The sequence below is a fragment of the Pelmatolapia mariae genome, linkage group LG6 (assembly GCF_036321145.2).
Source record: "Pelmatolapia mariae isolate MD_Pm_ZW linkage group LG6, Pm_UMD_F_2, whole genome shotgun sequence".
NCBI lineage: Eukaryota > Metazoa > Chordata > Actinopteri > Cichliformes > Cichlidae > Pelmatolapia > Pelmatolapia mariae.
Window position 1 is genome coordinate 4100452 of NC_086232.1, and position 20430 is coordinate 4120881.

At 41.6% G+C, this 20430-nt stretch overlaps 1 protein-coding gene across 2 annotated transcripts in view; it reads left to right on the forward strand.

Moving 5' to 3' along the window:
• Positions 1–20430, forward strand: part of LOC134628868 (glycine receptor subunit beta-like) — a 57980-nt gene that overhangs the window by 15434 nt on the left and 22116 nt on the right. For both annotated transcript variants that reach the window (XM_063475660.1, XM_063475661.1), the window contains exons 4-8: positions 384–451; positions 872–1098; positions 4809–4891; positions 14120–14257; positions 19738–19890. In XM_063475660.1, coding sequence (XP_063331730.1) covers positions 384–451; positions 872–1098; positions 4809–4891; positions 14120–14257; positions 19738–19890 — 669 coding nt within the window. The remainder of the gene's footprint in view (positions 1–383; positions 452–871; positions 1099–4808; positions 4892–14119; positions 14258–19737; positions 19891–20430) is intronic.

The window sequence follows — 20430 nt, forward strand, 5'->3', positions numbered from 1 at the left end:
ACTCTGCAATTGAGTGAAAGGAGTGTGCTTGTAGTAGAAAATAGATAAGCCCCAAGAGAAGGAGGAGGGACTGTTAGCTGACAGCTGGCTGGGTATTTATTGCTGTGCTGTGTCTTCTTATTTCTAAAAAGGCTGAATCTCATGTAAAATTCCAGTGTAGATGTACTGTTTGGTACCAATGCAAAAGACAAAAAAAATCCTTTTTTAAAGTTGTAAAAATGCACGTTTTTTTGTTTTGTTTTGTTTTTACCTGTGTTTGCATGATCACATGGGGTAACTTGCTAACCAGTAAAAGAATGTTTACTAATTTATTCAGTATGCACGCCCTTCTTTTAGAATCATCTTACTTTATATTGCTTTGTGTCTTTGTGTCTATATCTCAGGTATCCCAGTTGAGTCCAGAGTGAACATCTTCATTAACAGCTTTGGGTCTATCCAGGAGACGACTATGGTAATACAGCTACAAACAATGGACATTAGATTAATGGAATTTGGCTCAAACTACTAAATGTTGGAGAGATGCAGATAAGATAAAGATGCAGATTGTATATTTTTACAAATACGCATTGCATTAATGATAGTCATTCACTGTATTCTGTTAAATGAATGAATCAACATAACTACATTAGTGTTATTAATACTGAAGAATTGAGCAGACACTTGCTACATGTTACTGTTTTAGCCTGACTCAGGATACAGCTGTTTATTGGTGACATATGGAAAAAAATAGGATTGCACAAGTATGACCAGACTTAAGAAAAATGGCAGAAAAAAAAAGAAAAGTTTCACAATATGTTTCATTTTAAATATTAGCCCTAACAAGTAGGAGTTGATGTAGTGCAAATTATTAATACAATATTTGTCTTTGCAGGACTACAGAGTAAATATATTTCTTCGACAAAGATGGAATGACCCTCGTCTACAGCTTCCTACAGATTATAAGAGTGAAGCACTAACTGTTGATCCCAAAATGTTCCAGTGTTTATGGAAACCAGATCTTTTCTTTGCAAATGAAAAAAATGCAAACTTTCATGATGTCACACAAGACAATATACTGCTCTTCATCTTCAGGAATGGAGACGTCCTGATCAGCATGAGGTGTGCTTTTAAATCTGTTTTAATCAATCTATGGGATCCATAATCCTTTTTTTTTTTTTTGCCTTATTCTTTTTAAACAATGAATACCTTTTAATATTCTGAAGAAAATAACTTCTGGATGGATTGCCATGAATTGGACAATCACTGTGATTATCCTGTCATGACTTATGTTTAAGAAATCACATTTTGGTCTCTTAAAAAAAGTGAGTGATTCTCATGAGCCTCAGCCATACATATTTAGCCCTACAAAAAGTTAACATGTTAGTATGGTGCATGAAAAGGTGGCTTGTAGTGTGTAAATCGAGAAGGTGCAAACACTTAAGGGGAGCAAGAGAGCTTTGTTTCTCTTGAAAGCTCTCATGAGTACCCGTTCGTTGTACACCCAAGGTGACCTGGAACAGTGTTGTAGAAGTCATTAATACATGCAGAATCGCCACCTAAGAACTAATCAGTTGTCTGGAAAATAAAGTTATCATTTTCAGAAAAGCCCACTGACCTCAGTTTGTAGCAGAGTTTGTAGACTTCAGAGACAGTTTAAAGTTTTTGTCTTTCTCTGAGGGTCATGGAGAAATTATTGATTCTTAAAAGCGACTTTAATCTTGTCTTTTTTTCAGTGACTCTAAGCTGTTTTTAGAAAAAATTGGTTAACTTTTAGGTATTATATGGTGATATATCAACAAACAAAAGGCTTATGTGCTCCCTGAGCACATAAGCCTTTTCCTTGTTGATCTTATATAAAATGTTAGGTAAACCTAGTTTGAATTCTGTTGGTTCTTAACTTGCTCTTGCTTTCAGAAAGAATAAGATGGAAAATGTCTTTTTTTATGTAAAAAATCAGAACCATTTCTATTTTGAGGGATTAGAACAGTAACAGTGGCACTGTTGTAGCATTAAATAATTCACATGCATCACTATTAAGAACAGTGGTGGCAATATATGGTCTGGCATAGCCTATAAAATTGTCAAATGGTAGGTGACAAGTATTAGTAACTGACGGCCAGAGGCTTAAAATCAGAGGCATCTATCAATGTGACAGGTTTTACCATCAGCCTTTCTTTTTTGCTATCTTCTATGAAATATGCTTTAGTCTTGATTGAATTTAAATTAGATCATGCAAAATATGAATATTTTATTTTTCTCACATTTGGGAAAAAGAGTGATGAGGCTTCATTGAATAGTATAGCACTACACATATGTTGTCAGTGTGCTGAACACGTCTGTGGTAACTGCAGGGTTATAGTATGTTTCTAATATAGGAGCACATGCTGTGGAGTTTTGTCTCTGTGAATATATATCACAGATGACAGGTCAGGGGGGAGATAGCTTCACCCCCACCCGGGATTGAGTACGAAGCCCCAAGTGCGATGGAAGAAGGATCGTTGAGTGCGAGAGGAGCTCGCTACTGTAGCCGGTTACCAAGATTATGTGAGGTGCCCTCTGAAGGTCTACTAGATGATGTAAGTGCAGCACTGCTGACTATACCTACCACCACCATTACCGAGACTAACAAGTTGATCTACACCACGGCAGCAGTAATCAGTGAGATGCTTGGCTACAAGTTGAGCAGCCACAAGGAGCAGTACCCTCCATGGAGAAGATGATTAGAGGCTAAGATCAAGGTAGCATGGAGGGAAGTAAGCCAACTATCAGAGCTGCAGAAATGGGCAATGAAGAAGGTGCCTAAGAAGTACAGCAAGCTGTCCATATCTGAGGCCTTGGAAACTGCCAAGCAAAGACTCACAGCCTTGGCCAGCTGCTTGAAGAGGTACACTAGAGAGATCAAAGGCAGGAGAATAAACCAGCTGTTCTCCACAGAACCATCCAAGGTGTACTCTTAGTGGCAGGGGAACAATATGAGGACAGCACCACCAAGGCTGGAGATGGAGCAATACTGGAAGAGCATATGAGAAATGGATACAACCCATAACGGCAATGCTCGGTGGCTAGTGGATTTAAGAGCAGACCACAGCAACCGCCCTGAAGAGTCCAGTAACCATCACAGTGACAGAAATTCAAGAAAGGGTCTCCAGTATGAAGAGTTGGTCAGCACTAGGTCCTGACATGGTTCATGCCTACTGGCTGAAGAAACTGACTGCACTGCATGAGTGTCTGGCAGCATAAATGAACCAGCTGCTAGTAAATGAGAGACACCCAGAATGGCTAACTTAAGGGCAGACAGTTCTGATCCCCAGGGACCCCAAAAGGGGCCAGTCCCATCCACCTAGAACCCGCAGAGGGTCAGGCACCAGGGACTGGTGAGTGTCAGTACCACGGTCCAGGATGAGACAATGAACATCCATGAGTACATCTGGAAGATGGTCCCAACCGACTGTGTGCTCAGTGAATACCTCAGGCAACAGAAACCCGAGGAAGAGGAGGAACCATCATAGAAGAACAAGCCCCTGCACGGTATGTACCACCGGCAGATAGAGGAAGCGGCTGACATCCAGAAGTCCTACCGGTGACTAGATAAAGCTGGACTGAAAGACAGCACAGAGGCACTAATCATGGCAGCACAAAAACAAGCTCTGACCACAAGACCCATCTACCACACCAGGCAAGACCCCAGGTGCAAACTGTGTAAAGATGCCCCTGAGACAATCCAGCACATAGGGTGCAAGATGCTGGCAGGCAGGGAATACATGGAACACCACAACCAAGTGGCCGGCATAGTATACAGAAACATCTGTGCCGACTATGACCTGAAAGTCCCGGGGTCAAAATGGGAGAGGTCAAGGGTGGTAGAGAATGATTGTGCTAAGATCCAGTGGGACTTCCAGATACAGACGGACAAAATGTGATGGCTATCCAACTAGTTATAGTAGTGGTGGACAAGCAGAGGAAGACGGCTCTAGTGATAGATGTAGTGATACCAAATGACAGCAACATCAGGAAGAAGAAACACGAGAAGCTGGAGAAGTACCAAGGGCTCAGAGAAGAGCTCGACAAGATGTGGGATGAAGGTAAAAGTAGTCCCAGTGGTAATTGCAGCACTCAATGACCCCCAAGCTAAGCGAGTGGCTCCAGCAGATCCCAGGAACAACATCTGAGATCTCTGTCCAGAAGAGTGGAGTCTGAGGAACAGCTAAGATACTGCGCAGGACCCTCAAGCTCCCAGGCCTCTGGTAGAGGACCCGAGTTTGAAGGATGAATACTGTGAGAGAGGGGAATTTTTTACAAGCCACAAAATGTTTTAGCAATGATAAAAATCACAATGTAATTTCCCTTACAAAACGAATCTCTCCATAGAACATTTTTGTTCAAAAGTCAATTTTTGTATGTGTTTATTGATATTAATAGCTGTTCTGTTAATAAGATTAATTCCAAACGTAATTAAGTTTTTTTTTTGGTGAAATTTGTTTAGGCAGTATGGATGTTCGAACACGTTAGAAGTTGAGAGCAGGGAAAGAGGGGCAGAGCAACACATGAGGACATTTTTCTTCATACTTGAGAAAATTTCCACCTAACAACTTAGTTATGTTTTATTTGTGTTATTATTAGATAACATATTAAATATTATTTTTCATAGAACTTTAATTTTGCTATCTCGCTCTACATATATCTGGAATCAGTAAGAAAGAGTTTAGGATGTGTTGTTAGCATAAAAAGCTGGTAAATTAACTTATTTTTTAAAAAGGATTATACAGTAATAGGGCAATTTTTTCTTTGTCCTGTTGAGCCTGTTGTGTGTTTTCTGTTTACACATGCAGGCTGTCGGTGACACTGTCTTGTCCCTTGGATCTCACGCTTTTCCCAATGGACACACAGCTATGCAAGATGCAGCTGGAGAGTTGTGAGTATATTCCTACATGCTACAAAAAATAATAGAATAAAATAATTTTAAGGGCACTGTTATATAACTGCTCTTAAGACAACTCTTATCAAATATCAGTGAAAAAGGGCACTCTTGAACTTGCTGTCTTGAATAATACCAAAGAATCACTTGACAAGGTGTTTATTATAAAATTCTTTCTCACTCTTGCTCTCTTACACACACACACTCAGAGCACACTCGGAGGCCTGAGAGGGTGCTGCACACTATCTTTGGTCATCTTTACTTACTTATTTACCTGTTCCTCGGGCTGCTTTTCTGAACAGAGATCTCAGGTGTTGTTCCTAGGATCCGTTGGACTCACTCACCCAGACTGGGTGTCCACTGGGACCACTGTTGCCTTCACCCTCCACATCTGATCTAGCTGCTCTCTCCACCCTTGTTATTTCTTGAGCTTCTCGCCTTCCTTCCAGCTGATGTTGCTGACACTTGTTATAGCTGCATCTATCAGTATGGCTGTCTTCCTCTGCTCGTCCACCATTACTCCTCGAGTTCATTAACCATCTGAAGTTTGTCCGTCTGAATACAAAAGAACTATATATACTATAAGAGGAACTAGAGCTCCGATGCAGCCATGGGTATAGCTGCTTCTGAAGGACTTGGTCAGCTTTGTTCACTTATTGGGGTGAGGAGTGGAAGGTAAGTGAGCAGAGCTATGCTGTAGAGATGAGACGAAAAAAAAAATATCAGCAGTGTTGAACACAGCGCGCTACTAAATTGCATTTTAATTACTAACTCTCTGCCAATTTACTCTTTGACAACTTAAAAGGTATTAAAAATAAGAATTAATGATACATTTCAAAACTTCAGCACTCTGTAGGAATGTGAAGAAGACCTGGAAAGTTTGCAATATTTTAAAATTAAAACTACAATTAAATGAAATAATTAACGAGAGAACAAAATTTCTGATGCAAAGGCTGCGATTGGGGAACTTTGAACATGGTTATAAATCTGAAAAATTCCTTGTTAACCAGCTAACGCTAAATAGCTAAAGCACTGTCAAACATATGCATATGGTGTTGTACTATATCATTATATTAATCCCTTTACTATAGTATTCTTTTGTTTTTATGCTTTAGTTTCACTCTGATTTAATGGTATGTGGCGGTGCAATGTAAAATAAAGCATCGGGAGCTGGGATGCTACATCCTGACTCCTGTATTCTTTTGCATGGAGTTTGGCTTGCTACTGAATTGTGGACCTACGCACACATGCAGACACAAGGAAAGCAGTACAGTGAAAAGATGGATATGCAGCTGGATAAACTACAGGATGGGCCATTTATATGGATACACCGTAATAACATGGGAATGGTTGGTGATATTAAAGTCCTGTTTGTGGCACATTAGTATATGTGAGGGGGCAAACTCCTCAAGATGGGTGGTGACCATGGTGGCCATTTAGAAGTCAGCCATCTTGGATACAACTTTTGTTTTTTCAATAGGAAGAGGGCCATGTGACACATCAAATGTATTGGTAATGTCACAAGAAAAACAATGGTGTGCTTGGTTTCAACGTAACTTTATTCTTTCATGAGTTATTTACAAGTTTCTGACCACTTATAAAATGTGTTCAATGTGCTGCCCATTGTGTTGTATTGTCAATGCAACCCTCTTCTCCCACTCTTCACACACTGATAGCAACACCGCAGGAGAAATGCCAGCACAGGCATCCAGTATCCGTAGTTTCAGGTGCTGCACATCTCGTATCTTCACACCACAGACAATTGCCTTCAGATGACCCCAAAGATAAAAGTCTAAGGGGGTCAGATCGGGAGACCTTGGGGGCCATTCAACTGGCCCACGACAACCCATCCACTTTCCAGGAAACTGTTCATCTAGGAATGCTCGGACCTGGCACCCATAATGTGGTGATGCACCATCTTGCTGGAAAAACTCAGGGAATGTGCCAGCTTCAATGCATAAAGAGGGAAACACATCATCATGTAGCAATTTCAAATATCCAGTGGCCTTGAGGTTTCCATTGATGAAGAATGGACCCACTATCGTTGTACCCCATATACCACACCAAACCATCACTTTTGTTGTTCCAACAGTCTTGGAGGGATCCATCCAATGTGGGTTAGTGTCAGACCAATAGCAGTGGTTTTGTTTGTTAACTTCACCATTCACATAAAAGTTTGCCTCATCACTGAACAAAATCTTCTGCGTGAACTGAGGGTCCTGTTCCAATTTTTTTTTTGCCCATTCTGCAAATTCTGTGCGCCGCTCTGGGTCATCCTCGTTGAGATGCTGCAGTATCTGGAGTTTGTAAGGGTGCCATTTGTGAGTAGCTAATATCCGCCGAAGGGATGTTCGACTAATGCCACTCTCCAGTGACATGCGGCGAGTGCTACGCTGTGGGCTCTTGCTGAATGAAGCTAGGACAGCCACTGATGTTTCTTCATTAGTGACAGTTTTCTTGCGTCCACATTTTGGCAAATCCAACACTGAACCAGTTTCACGAAACTTAGCAAGCAGTTTGCTAACTGTAGCATGGGAGATGGGTGGTCTCGTAGGGTGTCTTGCATTGAAATCTGCTGCAATGACCCAGTTACTGCGTTCACCAGATATCAACACAATTTCGATCCGCTCCTCACGTGTTAACCTCTTCGACATGTCAATGGCTGTGAACAAAGAGAAACTTGTAAATAACTCATGAAAGAATAAAGTTACGTTGAAACCAAGCACACCGTTGGTTTTTCTTGTGACATTACCAATACATTTGATGTGTCACATGGCCCTCTTCCTATTGGAAAAACAAAAGTTGTATCCAAGATGGCCGACTTCTAACTGGCCACCATGGTCACCACCCATCTTGAGGAGTTTGCCCCCTCACATATACTAATGTGCCCCAAACAGGACTTTAATATCACCAACCATTCCCATGTTATTACGGTGTATCCATATAAATGGCCCACCCTCTACATCGCAGTTCATTGAAGTGAACAGTAAACATGGACAAGACATGCTGGAGAAGCCCTTCACTGAAGAAATCACTGAGCATTAAAGATAAGGCATCAGTTCTCGACATTCTGGTTCTAAATGCCCATCAATATCATCTGGGGGTGTTAAAGCGGCATGAGCAAGAGCATTGGCAGAAGCTGCAAGAGCTTGTGAAACATTTGAAGAAAGGGAAAATGCCATCAAGGTTTACAAAGCAAGATTGGAGGCTAATTTAGATGCCCTGCATTTTGAAAAGAAGTCAGCAGCTGCATTGCCCAGGTAGACATTGCCAAGGTAGACACATTAAAGGCCGCAGGCTGCTGTAGCTCAGGAGGCAGAGCAGGTCATGAACAAATGAAAACCAATATGCAGCTAGTCCCCTGACGAAGAGTATGCATCCAGTGCAGGTGTGATGGACATGGCAAAACATTTGGCACATAGAGAGCTTGTCAGTCACAATTATCACAATTTGATGACTGTCCAGAAACCTACAGATCATGAACGTCATCTTTCCTTACCACAATAAAGGATTTAAACCTTACCACCAGTTAAGAGTTGGACTTGCTTGCGGCATTAGCCCCATTGTGCAGAAGCCGCCATGCAGCTTGCAGGACAAATGGATTTCTCAAGGATCAAAGTATAAGGAAGAGTATCATGTATCTTATCCTCCCTTCTCTTTCTTTACTCAGTTTATCTGCCACCAGGCCAAGACAAGGAATGATCCCAGCTTTGTACTTCGAAGCAACTATTTTCCCAAGCTAGAGAGGCTTTTCTTAAAGACTGTAAAATTCAGGAAACCAGTGTCGATGTAAAAAGACTACTGTCTAGTCAGCTGCAGATCAGAAGGTAACAGCTAAAGATGAACCAAATAAATATTGTCCCATCCACTAGGTCAAGGTCAAGGTCAAGGTCAAATTTATTTATATAGCACATTTCAAACAGCCAATGCTGCACAAAGTGCTTAACAATATAAAAATGGCATTAAAAAGCAACAATGTAATACAATAATAACAATAAAAAACAATAATAGGACAATAAAAGAATTAAAACAATAACTAAAACTGATTCAAATAAGACCAAAATGCTTGGATCATAGTGTGTTAAAAGCCAGGGCATAAAAATGTGTCTTTAGTAATGATTTAAATTGCTCAAGTGTTTGTGCAGATCTAATATTTAAGGGGAGACTATTCCAGAGTCTGGGACCTGCCACAGAGAAGGATCTATCACCACGGGATTTGAGATAAGTCCGTGGGATGGACAGCATTAATTTTGAGCTAGACCTCATGGTCTTTCCTGGAGCATAGGCAGAGAGGAGCTCAGACAGGTAAGGAGGGGCTCGGGCATTAAGTGACTTAAAAACAAAAAGTAAAACTTTAAATTGGATCCTGTAGGAGACAGGAAGCCAGTGTAAAGAAGCTAAAACTGGGGTTATATGCTCTCTCCGTTTGGTACCAGTTAGCAGGCGAGCAGCTGCATTTTGAACCATCTGAAGATGATGGATGGTGGCCTGATCTAGACCATAATACAATGAATTGCAGTAGTCTAATCTGCAAGTAAGGAAAAGGTGAATAACACGCTCAAAGACGTTAGCCGGGAGGTATGGCTTTACCTTGGCTAGCTGTCTTAGCTGAAAAAAGCAGGACTGAACTACTGCACTCACCTGCTTATTCAATTTAAAAGAACCATCAATGTAGACACCGAGGTTTTTTACATGTGTTTTACAATACGAGGAAAGGGCGCCCAGAGTGCTGTCGATATGATTAAAGTTGCCAAAAATGACAACCTCAGTTGTCATTTCTTATTACGCTGCCTTGACGATGTCAAGGCAGCGTAATAAGAGCTGGGGATGGTCTGACCCTGCTTTTAAAGGTAGATAAATCTGCAAATCATCAGCAAAACAGTGAAATGAAATGCTGTACCGCGAGAAGATGGAGCCCAATGGCAACAAATAGAGTGCGAACAGGGCAGGACCCAAAATAGAGCCTTGAGGTACACCGTATTTAAGAGGGGCTGTTTTGGAGTTGTGAGGGCCCATATTGACATGAAAAGACCTTTCTGACAAATAGGACCGAAACCACTGTAGGGCAGATCCTTTTAGGCCAGCATGAAATTCTAGCCGTGATAACAGGATGTCATGGTCGACCGTGTCAAAAGCTGCTGACAAGTCCAACAATAAAAGGGCAGCAGGGCTGCCAGCGTCCAGAGTTAAAAGAATATCATTAAAAATCCTTAAAAGTGCCGTCTCAGTGCTATGTAGTGATTTAAAACCAGATTGAAATTTTTCAGAAATCATATTAAAATCAAGGTGGGCCTGCAACTGTAGGTAGACCACTTTCTCCAAGACTTTAGATAGAAATGGAAGCTTTGAGATTGGCCTGTAGTTGGACAGAACAGTTGGGTCCAGGTTTTGTTTTTTAAGAAGAGGCTGAACTATAGCTTGTTTAAAGCATGATGGGACACAGCCTGTACACTACAAGCCTCATCCACTGAGGAAATGCTGTGGCTTTAGATTGGAAACAACTGAGGATTAGAAAGCCTGCTTAAAAGAGCAACAAAATTGTTTCAGATGCTGCTCATCATCTGGACATCTTGCCCGCACCTGCAAAGCTGCATTAAAATGTTATGAGTCCAGCTATAGATGGAACATAACCACGACAGACCCAGCAATGTTTGCATGCTTTTCAGCATTTACTTTTTATTATTTCACAGTTGCTGTTACAACACTTCTCGGCTGCAGTGTCCCGGCTGCCAGCCACACATATACAACAACAACATTGACAGTCAGCACAGCCTTTTATGCCGGCACGTCCATCTCCCCTGCAGCATGAAGGGGAGATGGACGTTCAACACTTCATTTGCAAGATCTAGGATGTGTCTTGGTGGGTAACGTTTGCTTAGGTAAAGTCCATAAGCCTATAGTCTGTAGCTTCAAGACAAATGAGAATGGAAAACCCTCACTGTTCTGACAATGCACAAGCCATGTACACCTCAATGAAAAGGTTGATTTGAAGTTGATTATATGATTTTTGGGATGTCTGAATGGTGGATTCCCTTGTATTCACATTTTTTCAGGACAATGAATGATGATGAAAATCCTGCATTATCAGTGGAAGATGAACATTTTTTTAAAATAACGGATGAGTCCCAGAGCTGGGTTGCACTTCTCCCCTTTTTATTTCCAGGGCCACCTCTGTGAAACAAACGAGGGCAAGCTGGGACTCGTCTTTCTTCTCTTAGATGCACACTACAGTGGAATCCAAACAAGAAGGAGCGGTTTGTTGCTTTCATGCAGCATATGACATGGTCAAAACAACCATGCAAAGCTAGAACCTCCACTGATAGAGGGGATAGAGTGCTGGTATTTACCAGCGTTTGGAGTTTATCACCCAAGAAAGCTGTTTTTTGATTCTAGCGCACAGTACAATGGCATCTCTCCAAACAATGTTTTACTCACTGAGACCTGAATAACAGTCTCTTAGGTGTGCTTAGCCATTTTAGGAAGGAGCAGGAGACATCGAGCAGATGTTTCATTGTTTTGTGGCGAGAGAGGATGGGGCCAGACTCCAAACACTGTCTACAAAGACACTTTGGTCTACAAAGTGACTGAACCATCATCAGGTTCAGTCACAAGTCACAGCTGTGCAGCTAAGGCTACGTTCACACTGCAGGTCTTAATGCTCAATTCCGATTTTTTGATCAAATCCAATTTTTTTTGTCTGCTTGTTCACACTACAAATAAAATGTGACAGCAAACGCGCTCTAGTGTGAACCCTCAAAGCAGCCCGCATGCGCAAAAGAAGACGTCACAAACAACGCGCTCTGTTTAGACCCAGAGCAAACAGTATTGTTTGACTGTTTCGGACTTTATGTTTTCCAATTTTGCTTTAAGTTATAAAGTTATTTTGTTATTTAGATATGGCCTAATAATGATCCTTATTGCTGTTTTAGAGAGGAGCGGTGCTTCAAAGGATAGTAGCAGATTTCTGTCAGAATCTGCAAATTATACAGTACAAATAAAATGTTCACATTTCTCCAAAGTTGTCTTCCCAACAGTTTCACTGACATCTACAGTGGATGGCCAGGAAGCGTTCACGATGTCTTATCAGGCGCTTCTCCGGCGCTGATAATTGGCGTCTGTCTTGTGTCAGTGACGTAAAAGACTTTATTTAATGCGACATCTTTTTATTTAGCTGACCAAGTATTGGAAATACTTAGCGAAATACTTAGGTCATATCGTTTTCAATTCAATTCAATTTTATTTATATAGCGCCAAATCACAGCAACACCCCTATGAGCAAGCACTTCGGCGACAGAGAGAAGGAAAAACTCCCTTTTAACAGGAAGAAACCTCCAGCAGAACCAGGCTCAGGGAGGGGCGGGGCCATCTGCTGTGACCGGTTGGGGTGAGAGAAGGAAAACAGGATAAAGACATGCTGTGGAAGAGAGACAGAGATTAATAACAAGTATGATTCAATGCAGAGAGGTCTATTAACACATAGTGAGTGAGAAAGGTGACTGAAAAGGAAAAACTCAATGCATCATGGGAATCCCCCAGCAGCCTACGCCTATTGCAGCATAACTAAGGGAGGATTCAGGGTCACCTGATCCAGCCCTAACTATATGCTTTAGCAAAAAGGAAAGTTTGAAGCCTAATCTTGAAAGTAGAGATAGTGTCTGTCTCCTGAATCCAAACTGGAAGCTGGTTCCACAGAAGAGGGGCCTGAAAACTGAAGGCTCTGCCTCCCATTCTACTTTTAAATACTCTAGGAACAACAAGTAAGCCTGCAGTGTGAGAGCGAAGTGCTCTAATAGGGTGATATGGTACTACAAGGTCATTAAGATAAGATGGGGCCTGATTATTTGAGACCTTGTATGTGAGGAGCAGGATTTTGAATTCAATTCTGGATTTAACAGGAAGCCAATGAAGCCAATACAGGAGAAATCTGCTCTCTCTTTCTAGTCCCTGTCTGTACTCTTGCTGCAGCATTTTGGATTAACTAAAGGCTTTCCAGGGAGTAAGACATTCCTGCAGCTAACTAATTGGTGTGTGAGATCTGGTATCATGGATGGATAAAGCTGTGTGTTATCTGCATAGCAGTGAAAACCTGTGAAGTCTATTAGATAGATATGATACAAACCACTGCAGTGCAGTACCTGTAATACCTACAGCGTGCTCTAATCGCTCTAATAGGATATTATGGTCGACAGTATCGAACGCTGCACTGAGGTCTAGCAGGACAAGCACAGAGATGAGTCCACTGTCAGAGGCCATAAGAAGATCATTTGTAACCTTCACTAAAGCTGTTTCTGTGCTGTGATGAGCTCTGAAACCTGACTGAAACTCTTCAAATAAGCCATTCCTCTGCAGATGATCTGTTAGCTGTTTGACAACTACTCTTTCAAGGATTTTTGATATGAAAGGAAGGTTAGAGATTGGCCTATAATTAGCTAAGACTGCTGGCTCTAGAGATGGCTTTTTAAGTTTAACGACTGCCAGCTTGAAAGCCTGTAGTACATAGCCGATTATTAGAGATAGGTTGATCATATTTAAGATCGAAGTTTAAATTCATGGCAGGAGTTCTCTGAGCAGTCTTATAGGAATGTGGTCTAAAAGACATTAGATGGATTGGAGAAATGAATTACTGAAGTTAACTCAGAAAGATCAATTGGAGAAAAAGACTCTTAATGAATATCAATGGTGCTGTAGATAATGTTACATCTGTGAGATGATTATGAGTCATTTTTTTCTCTAATGGTTAAAATTTTATTTGTGAAGAAGTTCATGAAGTCATTACTAGCTGTTAAAGGAATGGTTGGCTCAACAGTTCTCTGACTTTTTGTCAGCCTGGCTACAGTGCTGAAGAGAAACCAAAGCCCAATCAAGATGGTTTAGGAGCACAGAGTGAAGTCAAAGGGGCCAACAAGTGCTCAGTACTTTGTATGTTATATTTCATGAAATCTACCACATGTGCTGTAATATAAAGAGCTCTGTTCTTCTTCCAGTAGCTACTGGAATCTTGATTTTAAATTACTTCCAGCAGATTTCGGGGCTGCTATCCCCATTTTAACATACTCATCTAATGGTATACTGCAGTGGGAGAAGGCAAAATTAGTTGAAACAAAGAAATTAAAAAATAAATTGAAGTCAAAATGTAAACTATTGATATTATGTATTATATTGTGTACTTTTTATGTCTATTATGCTGATGCTGTAAAATTTATGATTCTAATTTTTATATTTTAGTTGGCTACACCACCAGTGATCTTGTGTTCATGTGGCAGTCTGACCCAGTTCAAATGGATGAGATTGCTCTCCCACAGTTTGACATCAAGCAAGAGGATATAAAATATGGAAACTGCACAAAGTACTACCAAGGAACAGGTTAGTAATCTGTAATTGAATTAAAAGACTATGTCCAATTTCTGTAAATTGAAATTTTATTATACTATGCAAGGTTTGAATTCCTTGTTGTGAAATTTAGATTTGTTTCAAGTCTGTAGATCGTAAAGAATTGGGTCAAATGTAATGTTGGGGACCCAAAATTAAGACACTGTATTAGATTCAACAAAAGGCACACCATTTGTTTAGACTGTTAGAAATGTCCATCAGGGAACATAAAAAAATCCAGCACAGAAAAGTGAAACACAAAGTCTAAAAGAGAATAATAGCTTATATATACAAAGACACAGGGAACAAGGAACACATGAGGAACAGTAACACAAACTCTGACAAAGGCTAATTGGAAGACAGCACTATACAAGGACAGTTGGTGAAGTGAAGAAAAGTGAGGAAAACAAAATACACCTGAGCTAAATCATGAATGACAAGAAAGCAATATTATAACCAAAGCACAAAATATAATTCAAAATAAAGCAGGAAGTGACACTACATGACTAAATGGGAAAACAGATCCACCAAATAATGTAATACAGGAGAACTGACACAAGAGGATGGGAAAACTAAACTCTAATGACACTAGGAACTAAATATACTAAAAAGTACAGGAACAATATAAACCCTTAGCAAAACAAGGATCAAACAGAATATAAAACATCGGGTCAAGCTGATGCTGATCTGGCCTGCCTGCAGTCAAGATTTTTCATCAGGAATTTGGTGCATGATGAAGTGAAAAATGCAACAAAGAATTGAGCAGCAGTACGTAAGTACGCGGATAATTTTAAATTCCAACAAATGACGTGACATCCTTTTGTTTGAACTGGGTCAGAGGCAACACACCAAACAAGTCAAAAGAGAATAATAAAGTATATACAATAGAACAGGGAACTAGAAACACATGAGACCATCAATACAAGCGCCGAAAAAGAACGTCCTCCCATCTCATGGTACACAGAGCCTTACTAAGGATGAGACCTTCAATCAATATACAATCAATTATATATCTCTAAGCATTACTGATTATATGTTTCTAAGTACAAATGACAATCATAAAATATAACCCTGACAATAACACACGTTTATAATTTCTATTTCCATGTAGCCTTTTATTCCTAACACAAACAAGGATTCCTTTCATTTGAGTAGTGTATTTAACTTCCCTATTATATAATTGGATTGGATTTTCACGAACTGAATAAATAATTTATTTACTTAATGTCTTCTTCCTGATGTTCTTCTCTATGTCTTTCTGTCTAATGAGTTTGGAGGCATTTTCTGAACTTTTCTGAGTAACCATTATTTTACATAAAATGTAACTTTGTATGCTATATTTCTATACAAAGTGAAACTACCACATGAAACTACCACAACTGTTTCTGTGTAATCTAAGCGGCTTTTTTTGTGCAAGTTCCTGTTGTCCTCTAAATAGCCACGGTGAAAGGTTAGGCACAATGGCATACAAATAACAACCACAATGTAGTCTTTAGTGATTACATGTTTTCCTTAAACCACTGTCTGTCTGAGTGGTGTACAGAATGATCTGACTTTAGATGAAGCAGCTTTTATTTTTTGAAATCTGCTAGAATTTATTAATCAACCCCATAGAGACTCTGTCTATAGAAACTCACAAAGACAAAGTAATATAATAAGTACTAAAGAGCAAATCAGTTAAGCATGGAGTATTAAAGTGCTAGTAAATCCAAATGAAACAAAGGGTAACCCAGTACTAATAAGAGATATTATGCATACATACTTTCATAAAATGCACACACACACACACACACACACACTCAATTCAGTTTTATTTATACCGTACTGAATCACAACAACAGTCGCCTCAAGGCGCTTTATATTGTAAGGTAGACCCTACAATAATACATACAGAGAAAAACCCAACAATCATATGACCCCCTATGAGCAAGCACTTTGGCGACAGTGGGAAGGAAAAACTCCCTTTCAACAGGAAGAAACCTCTGACAGAACCAGGCTCAGATTTCTCAGGCCTATTTCAACCTATGTACGGGTAGGTACATAGGTTGTATGTATGTATGAGTCTAAAAACCTAAACTCTGTTTATCCACTTTTAAATACTTTTAGTACATTTTTACCCCCAGGTCCAATTTTGCAGCGCTGCTGGAACAACTTGGTCTAAGTATCACGACCTCAATTATCTGAAATTAGAAACATTCTGTCTCAGAGTGACGTTGAAAAACTAGTCTGTGCATGTATTACTTCTAGGCTAGGCTATAGTAACCCGTTATTATCAGGTCACTCTAAGAGCTCCTTGTAAAGCCTTCAGTTTGTTTAGAATGCTGCAGCAAGAGTACTGACAGGGACTAGAAAGAGATGATATTTTCTCCTAATTCCATCGCTTACTCTCTGGCTACCTGTTAAATCTAGAATTTAAAATCCTTCTTAAATAAGGTCTTAAATAATCAAGTCCAATTTTATCTTAAATAAGTAATAGTAGTATATTGTCACAGTAGGCCACTTCTCTCAGACTGCATAATTACCCGAGTTTCTCAAAGCAGAATGGGAGGAAGAGCCTTCAGTTATCAGGCCCCTCTTCTGCAGAACCAGCTTCCCTCTCTACTTTCAACATTAGGCTTAAAATTTTCCTTTTAGACAAATCTGGATCAGGTGAGCCTGAATCCTCCCGTAGTTACGCTGCAATAGGCTTAGGCTGCTTGGGGCTTCCCATGATTCATTGATTGTTTCTTCTTCGCTCACCTCATTTTCGTGTTCTGTGCATTTATCTACCATTATTATTTTTAATCATTAGCAGTGATTAAACTCTATCGCTCTCTTCCACGTGTGTCTTTTGTCACTTCTACTCTCCCCTACCCCCAACCAGTGACAGAAAATGGCAAATAGTTTCTTCCTGTTAAAGGCGAGTTTTTTTTTCACGTTGTCACCAAGTGATTGCTCATAGGGAGTTCTCTGATTGTCGGGATTGTCTAAAAAGATAATTTGCCATTATTAACTACAATGAAAATAAGGTAGTCTGTCTCAAAGTAATTGTCATGATGTGCAGTGTGGCAGGCAGGAATTGGACCCAAAATGCAGGACCCCGAGGAAAAACGTGAACTCAAAAACTCTGCTTTAATGCAGGCTTGGAAGGAATACAAAACAATAACAAACTAAACTGGGAAATCCAAGAATATAACTCACAAGAGAACACACAGCACGAGAGGGGAACCGACGTTAACGACGCAACAACAAGAACTAACTGACAGGGACTAAAATACACTGGCAGGCACATGAGGAAATGAGGAACAGGTGGGCACACAGCTGGGACTCATGGACATAACGAGACACAGACCTACAAAGTAAAACAGGAAACACACAGACTATTTTACAACATAAAACGCAGGGACCCGAACGGAGCACAGAGGGAAGACACAGGAAGGGATAATAAACACGACAACCAAATCCAAAGAACTAATACAAAATCAGAATAAACTAGAAAATTAATAATAAACTCAAAGCACTGGGTCACCGACCCAGGACCATGACAGTACCCCCCGCTCAAGGGCTGGCCCCCGACAGCCCCAAAACACAAACGGATCACCGAGCCAGGGTGGGCGGTTGGAGGTTCAGGATGGAGGGCCCAGAACAGAACAAAACAAGAGCCTCCCAGAAAACCAAACAAAATGTCCAAAAAGCACGCAGGGGAGCAGAGTCCAAAACGTAGTTCAGGTGTCCGGCCTGGGGGCCGATAGCACAGAAGGCCAGGATGAGACAGTTTAGGAGGCCGGCTGTGAAGAAGGCAGTGGCGGCGCGCAAACAGTTCAGGAGGCCGTCCACACGGGAGGCAGTGGTGGCGATAGAAGTCCGGAGGCCGGCCACGCGGGAGGCAGCGGCGGCGAAGGAGCTGGTCCGGAGGCCGGCCGCGCGGAAGGCAGCGGCGGCGAAGGAGCTGGTCCGGAGGCCGGCCGCGCAGAAGGCAGCGGCGGCGAAGGAGCTGGTCTGGAGGCCGGCCGCGCGGAAGGCAGCAGTGGCGACAACCTCGTTCAGAGGGCCGCCCTCGACGGCGATGACGGCCTGCTAAAGGCCTGGACAGTGGCCAGCAAAGGCGAGGAGGTTCAGGCCGAACTGGTTTGGACCGTGGTGTAAAGGTGGCAGAGGCCGGACCAGGCGAGGCGGAGGCCGGACCAGGCGAGGCTGAAGCTGATGCCGAGGCTGCTCCAGGCGAGGCTGCTGCTGCAGGCGAGGATGATGAGGCTGCTGCTGCAGGGGAGGATGATGAGGCTGCTGCAGGCGAGGATGTTGAGGCTGCTGCAGGCGAGGAAGAAGACACGGAGGCTGGACCAGGCGAGGAAGAAGACACGGAGACTGGACCAGACGAGGATGCAGACACAGAGGCTGGACCAGGCGTGGATGAAGCTGATCCTGACGCTGCAGGCGTGGATGATGAGGATGCCAACGCTGCAAGCGACCGCGTGGGAGCCGCAGGTGGTGGCGCTGCAGGCGACGGCGATAGCTGGACGGGCTCCTCGGTACCCCCAGCGAAAACAGCAGGCTGAAGCGGTTCCTGAGACCCCTCAGAGAAAACAGTCACAGAACCAGTAGGCACGGGCGCCTCTGGCATACATGAAACAAAACCAGCAGGCATATGGACCTCTGGCATACATGAAACAAAACCAGCAGGCTCGTGGACCTCTGGCACACATAAGGAAAACTGCAGCTGCATAGAGCACTGACCCTGCTCAGGCAGCGACAGCCGGGTGCAGTCCTTTGGGGGTTGTGCTGAATGTGACGAGGAAAGACTCCTCTGTGGCTGTTCCTGCTGCGATGTGGAACCGATAACTGCTCCAGTCAATACCGCAGGAGAGAGTGGAAGTGTGGTAGGGTGATGATGGCGAGGGTACAATTTATTTTTTAAGGGTGGATTGAACGATTTGGCTATAAACAGTGACGGAAATAGATGCTGACGCTGAGAATACCAGGCGGCGAGGGCTTCCAGGAGGGCAGCTGAATCTCCCTTGCCCGGACTGCCCATGCCGAATAGTTCAAAGCAAATCCTGGCTCTCAGAGCTGTTATTATTTGTTTTAATCTTTTAATGTCCAACAAACCGACTGTGCAGGTAGTGGATGACAAAAAGTTGTCGAAATAGACATGAGGAAACGAGGAACAGGTGGGCACACAGCTGGGACTCATGGACATAACGAGACACAGACCTACAAAGTAAAACAGGAAACACACAGACTATTTTACAACACAAAACGCGGGGACCCCAACGGAGCACAGAGTGAAGACACAGGTAGGGATAATAAACACGACAACCAAACCCAAAGAACTAATACAAAATCAGAATAAACTAGAAAATGATAATAATAAACTCAAAGCGCTGGGTCACCGACCCAGGACCATGACAGTAATGCAGAAAATATTGAATATGAACAGCTTATCTTATGTATTTAAGATCTGTGTGTTTGAGTATTTAATCATTCTCTGTTTCCAGGATACTACACCTGTGTCGAGGTTATATTTACGTTGCGACGGCAGGTCGGTTTTTACATGATGGGAGTTTACGCTCCAACACTGTTGATTGTTGTTTTGTCCTGGTTGTCATTCTGGATCAACCCTGATGCCTCAGCTGCAAGGGTGCCACTAGGTGAGTACCACAAAAACACATTTTGCATTCTTTGTTTGAATCACTTTACATTTAAGTAAACTGTAACCAAATGTTTGCATTTCAGCGCTGGGTACCCTATACAGAGAAGTGTTTGGCCTAAGACTCCTCATGCTTGAATTTCAATACAGGCATTGATTATTTGTGTTTGCAGGTAACACAGCTGCTTCTTTATTCAAGACAGTTGGACACCTCAAAGAAAGAAACATACAATCACTTAGTAATTGTTAATTTCCACTTAGGTCTTGCATTGACCATGCTGGTTCATTATCAATATATACTGGTGCAATTAATGGAACAATGAATTACATTCTATTACTGTGCTTCCCTTTAAAATCTCAGCTTTCAAATAGATTTCTTGAAAACAGCAGCTGAATTCATGAAAAACACTAAGTTTATGAAAAGCATTTGTCAAGAGTTTGTTAATTTTGACAGATGATTTTTGTTTAATATTGTCACCTAAATTTTTTTTTTCTTTTACTTTTAGTATAGTTTTAGTTAACCAAAAGTCATAAGATTATA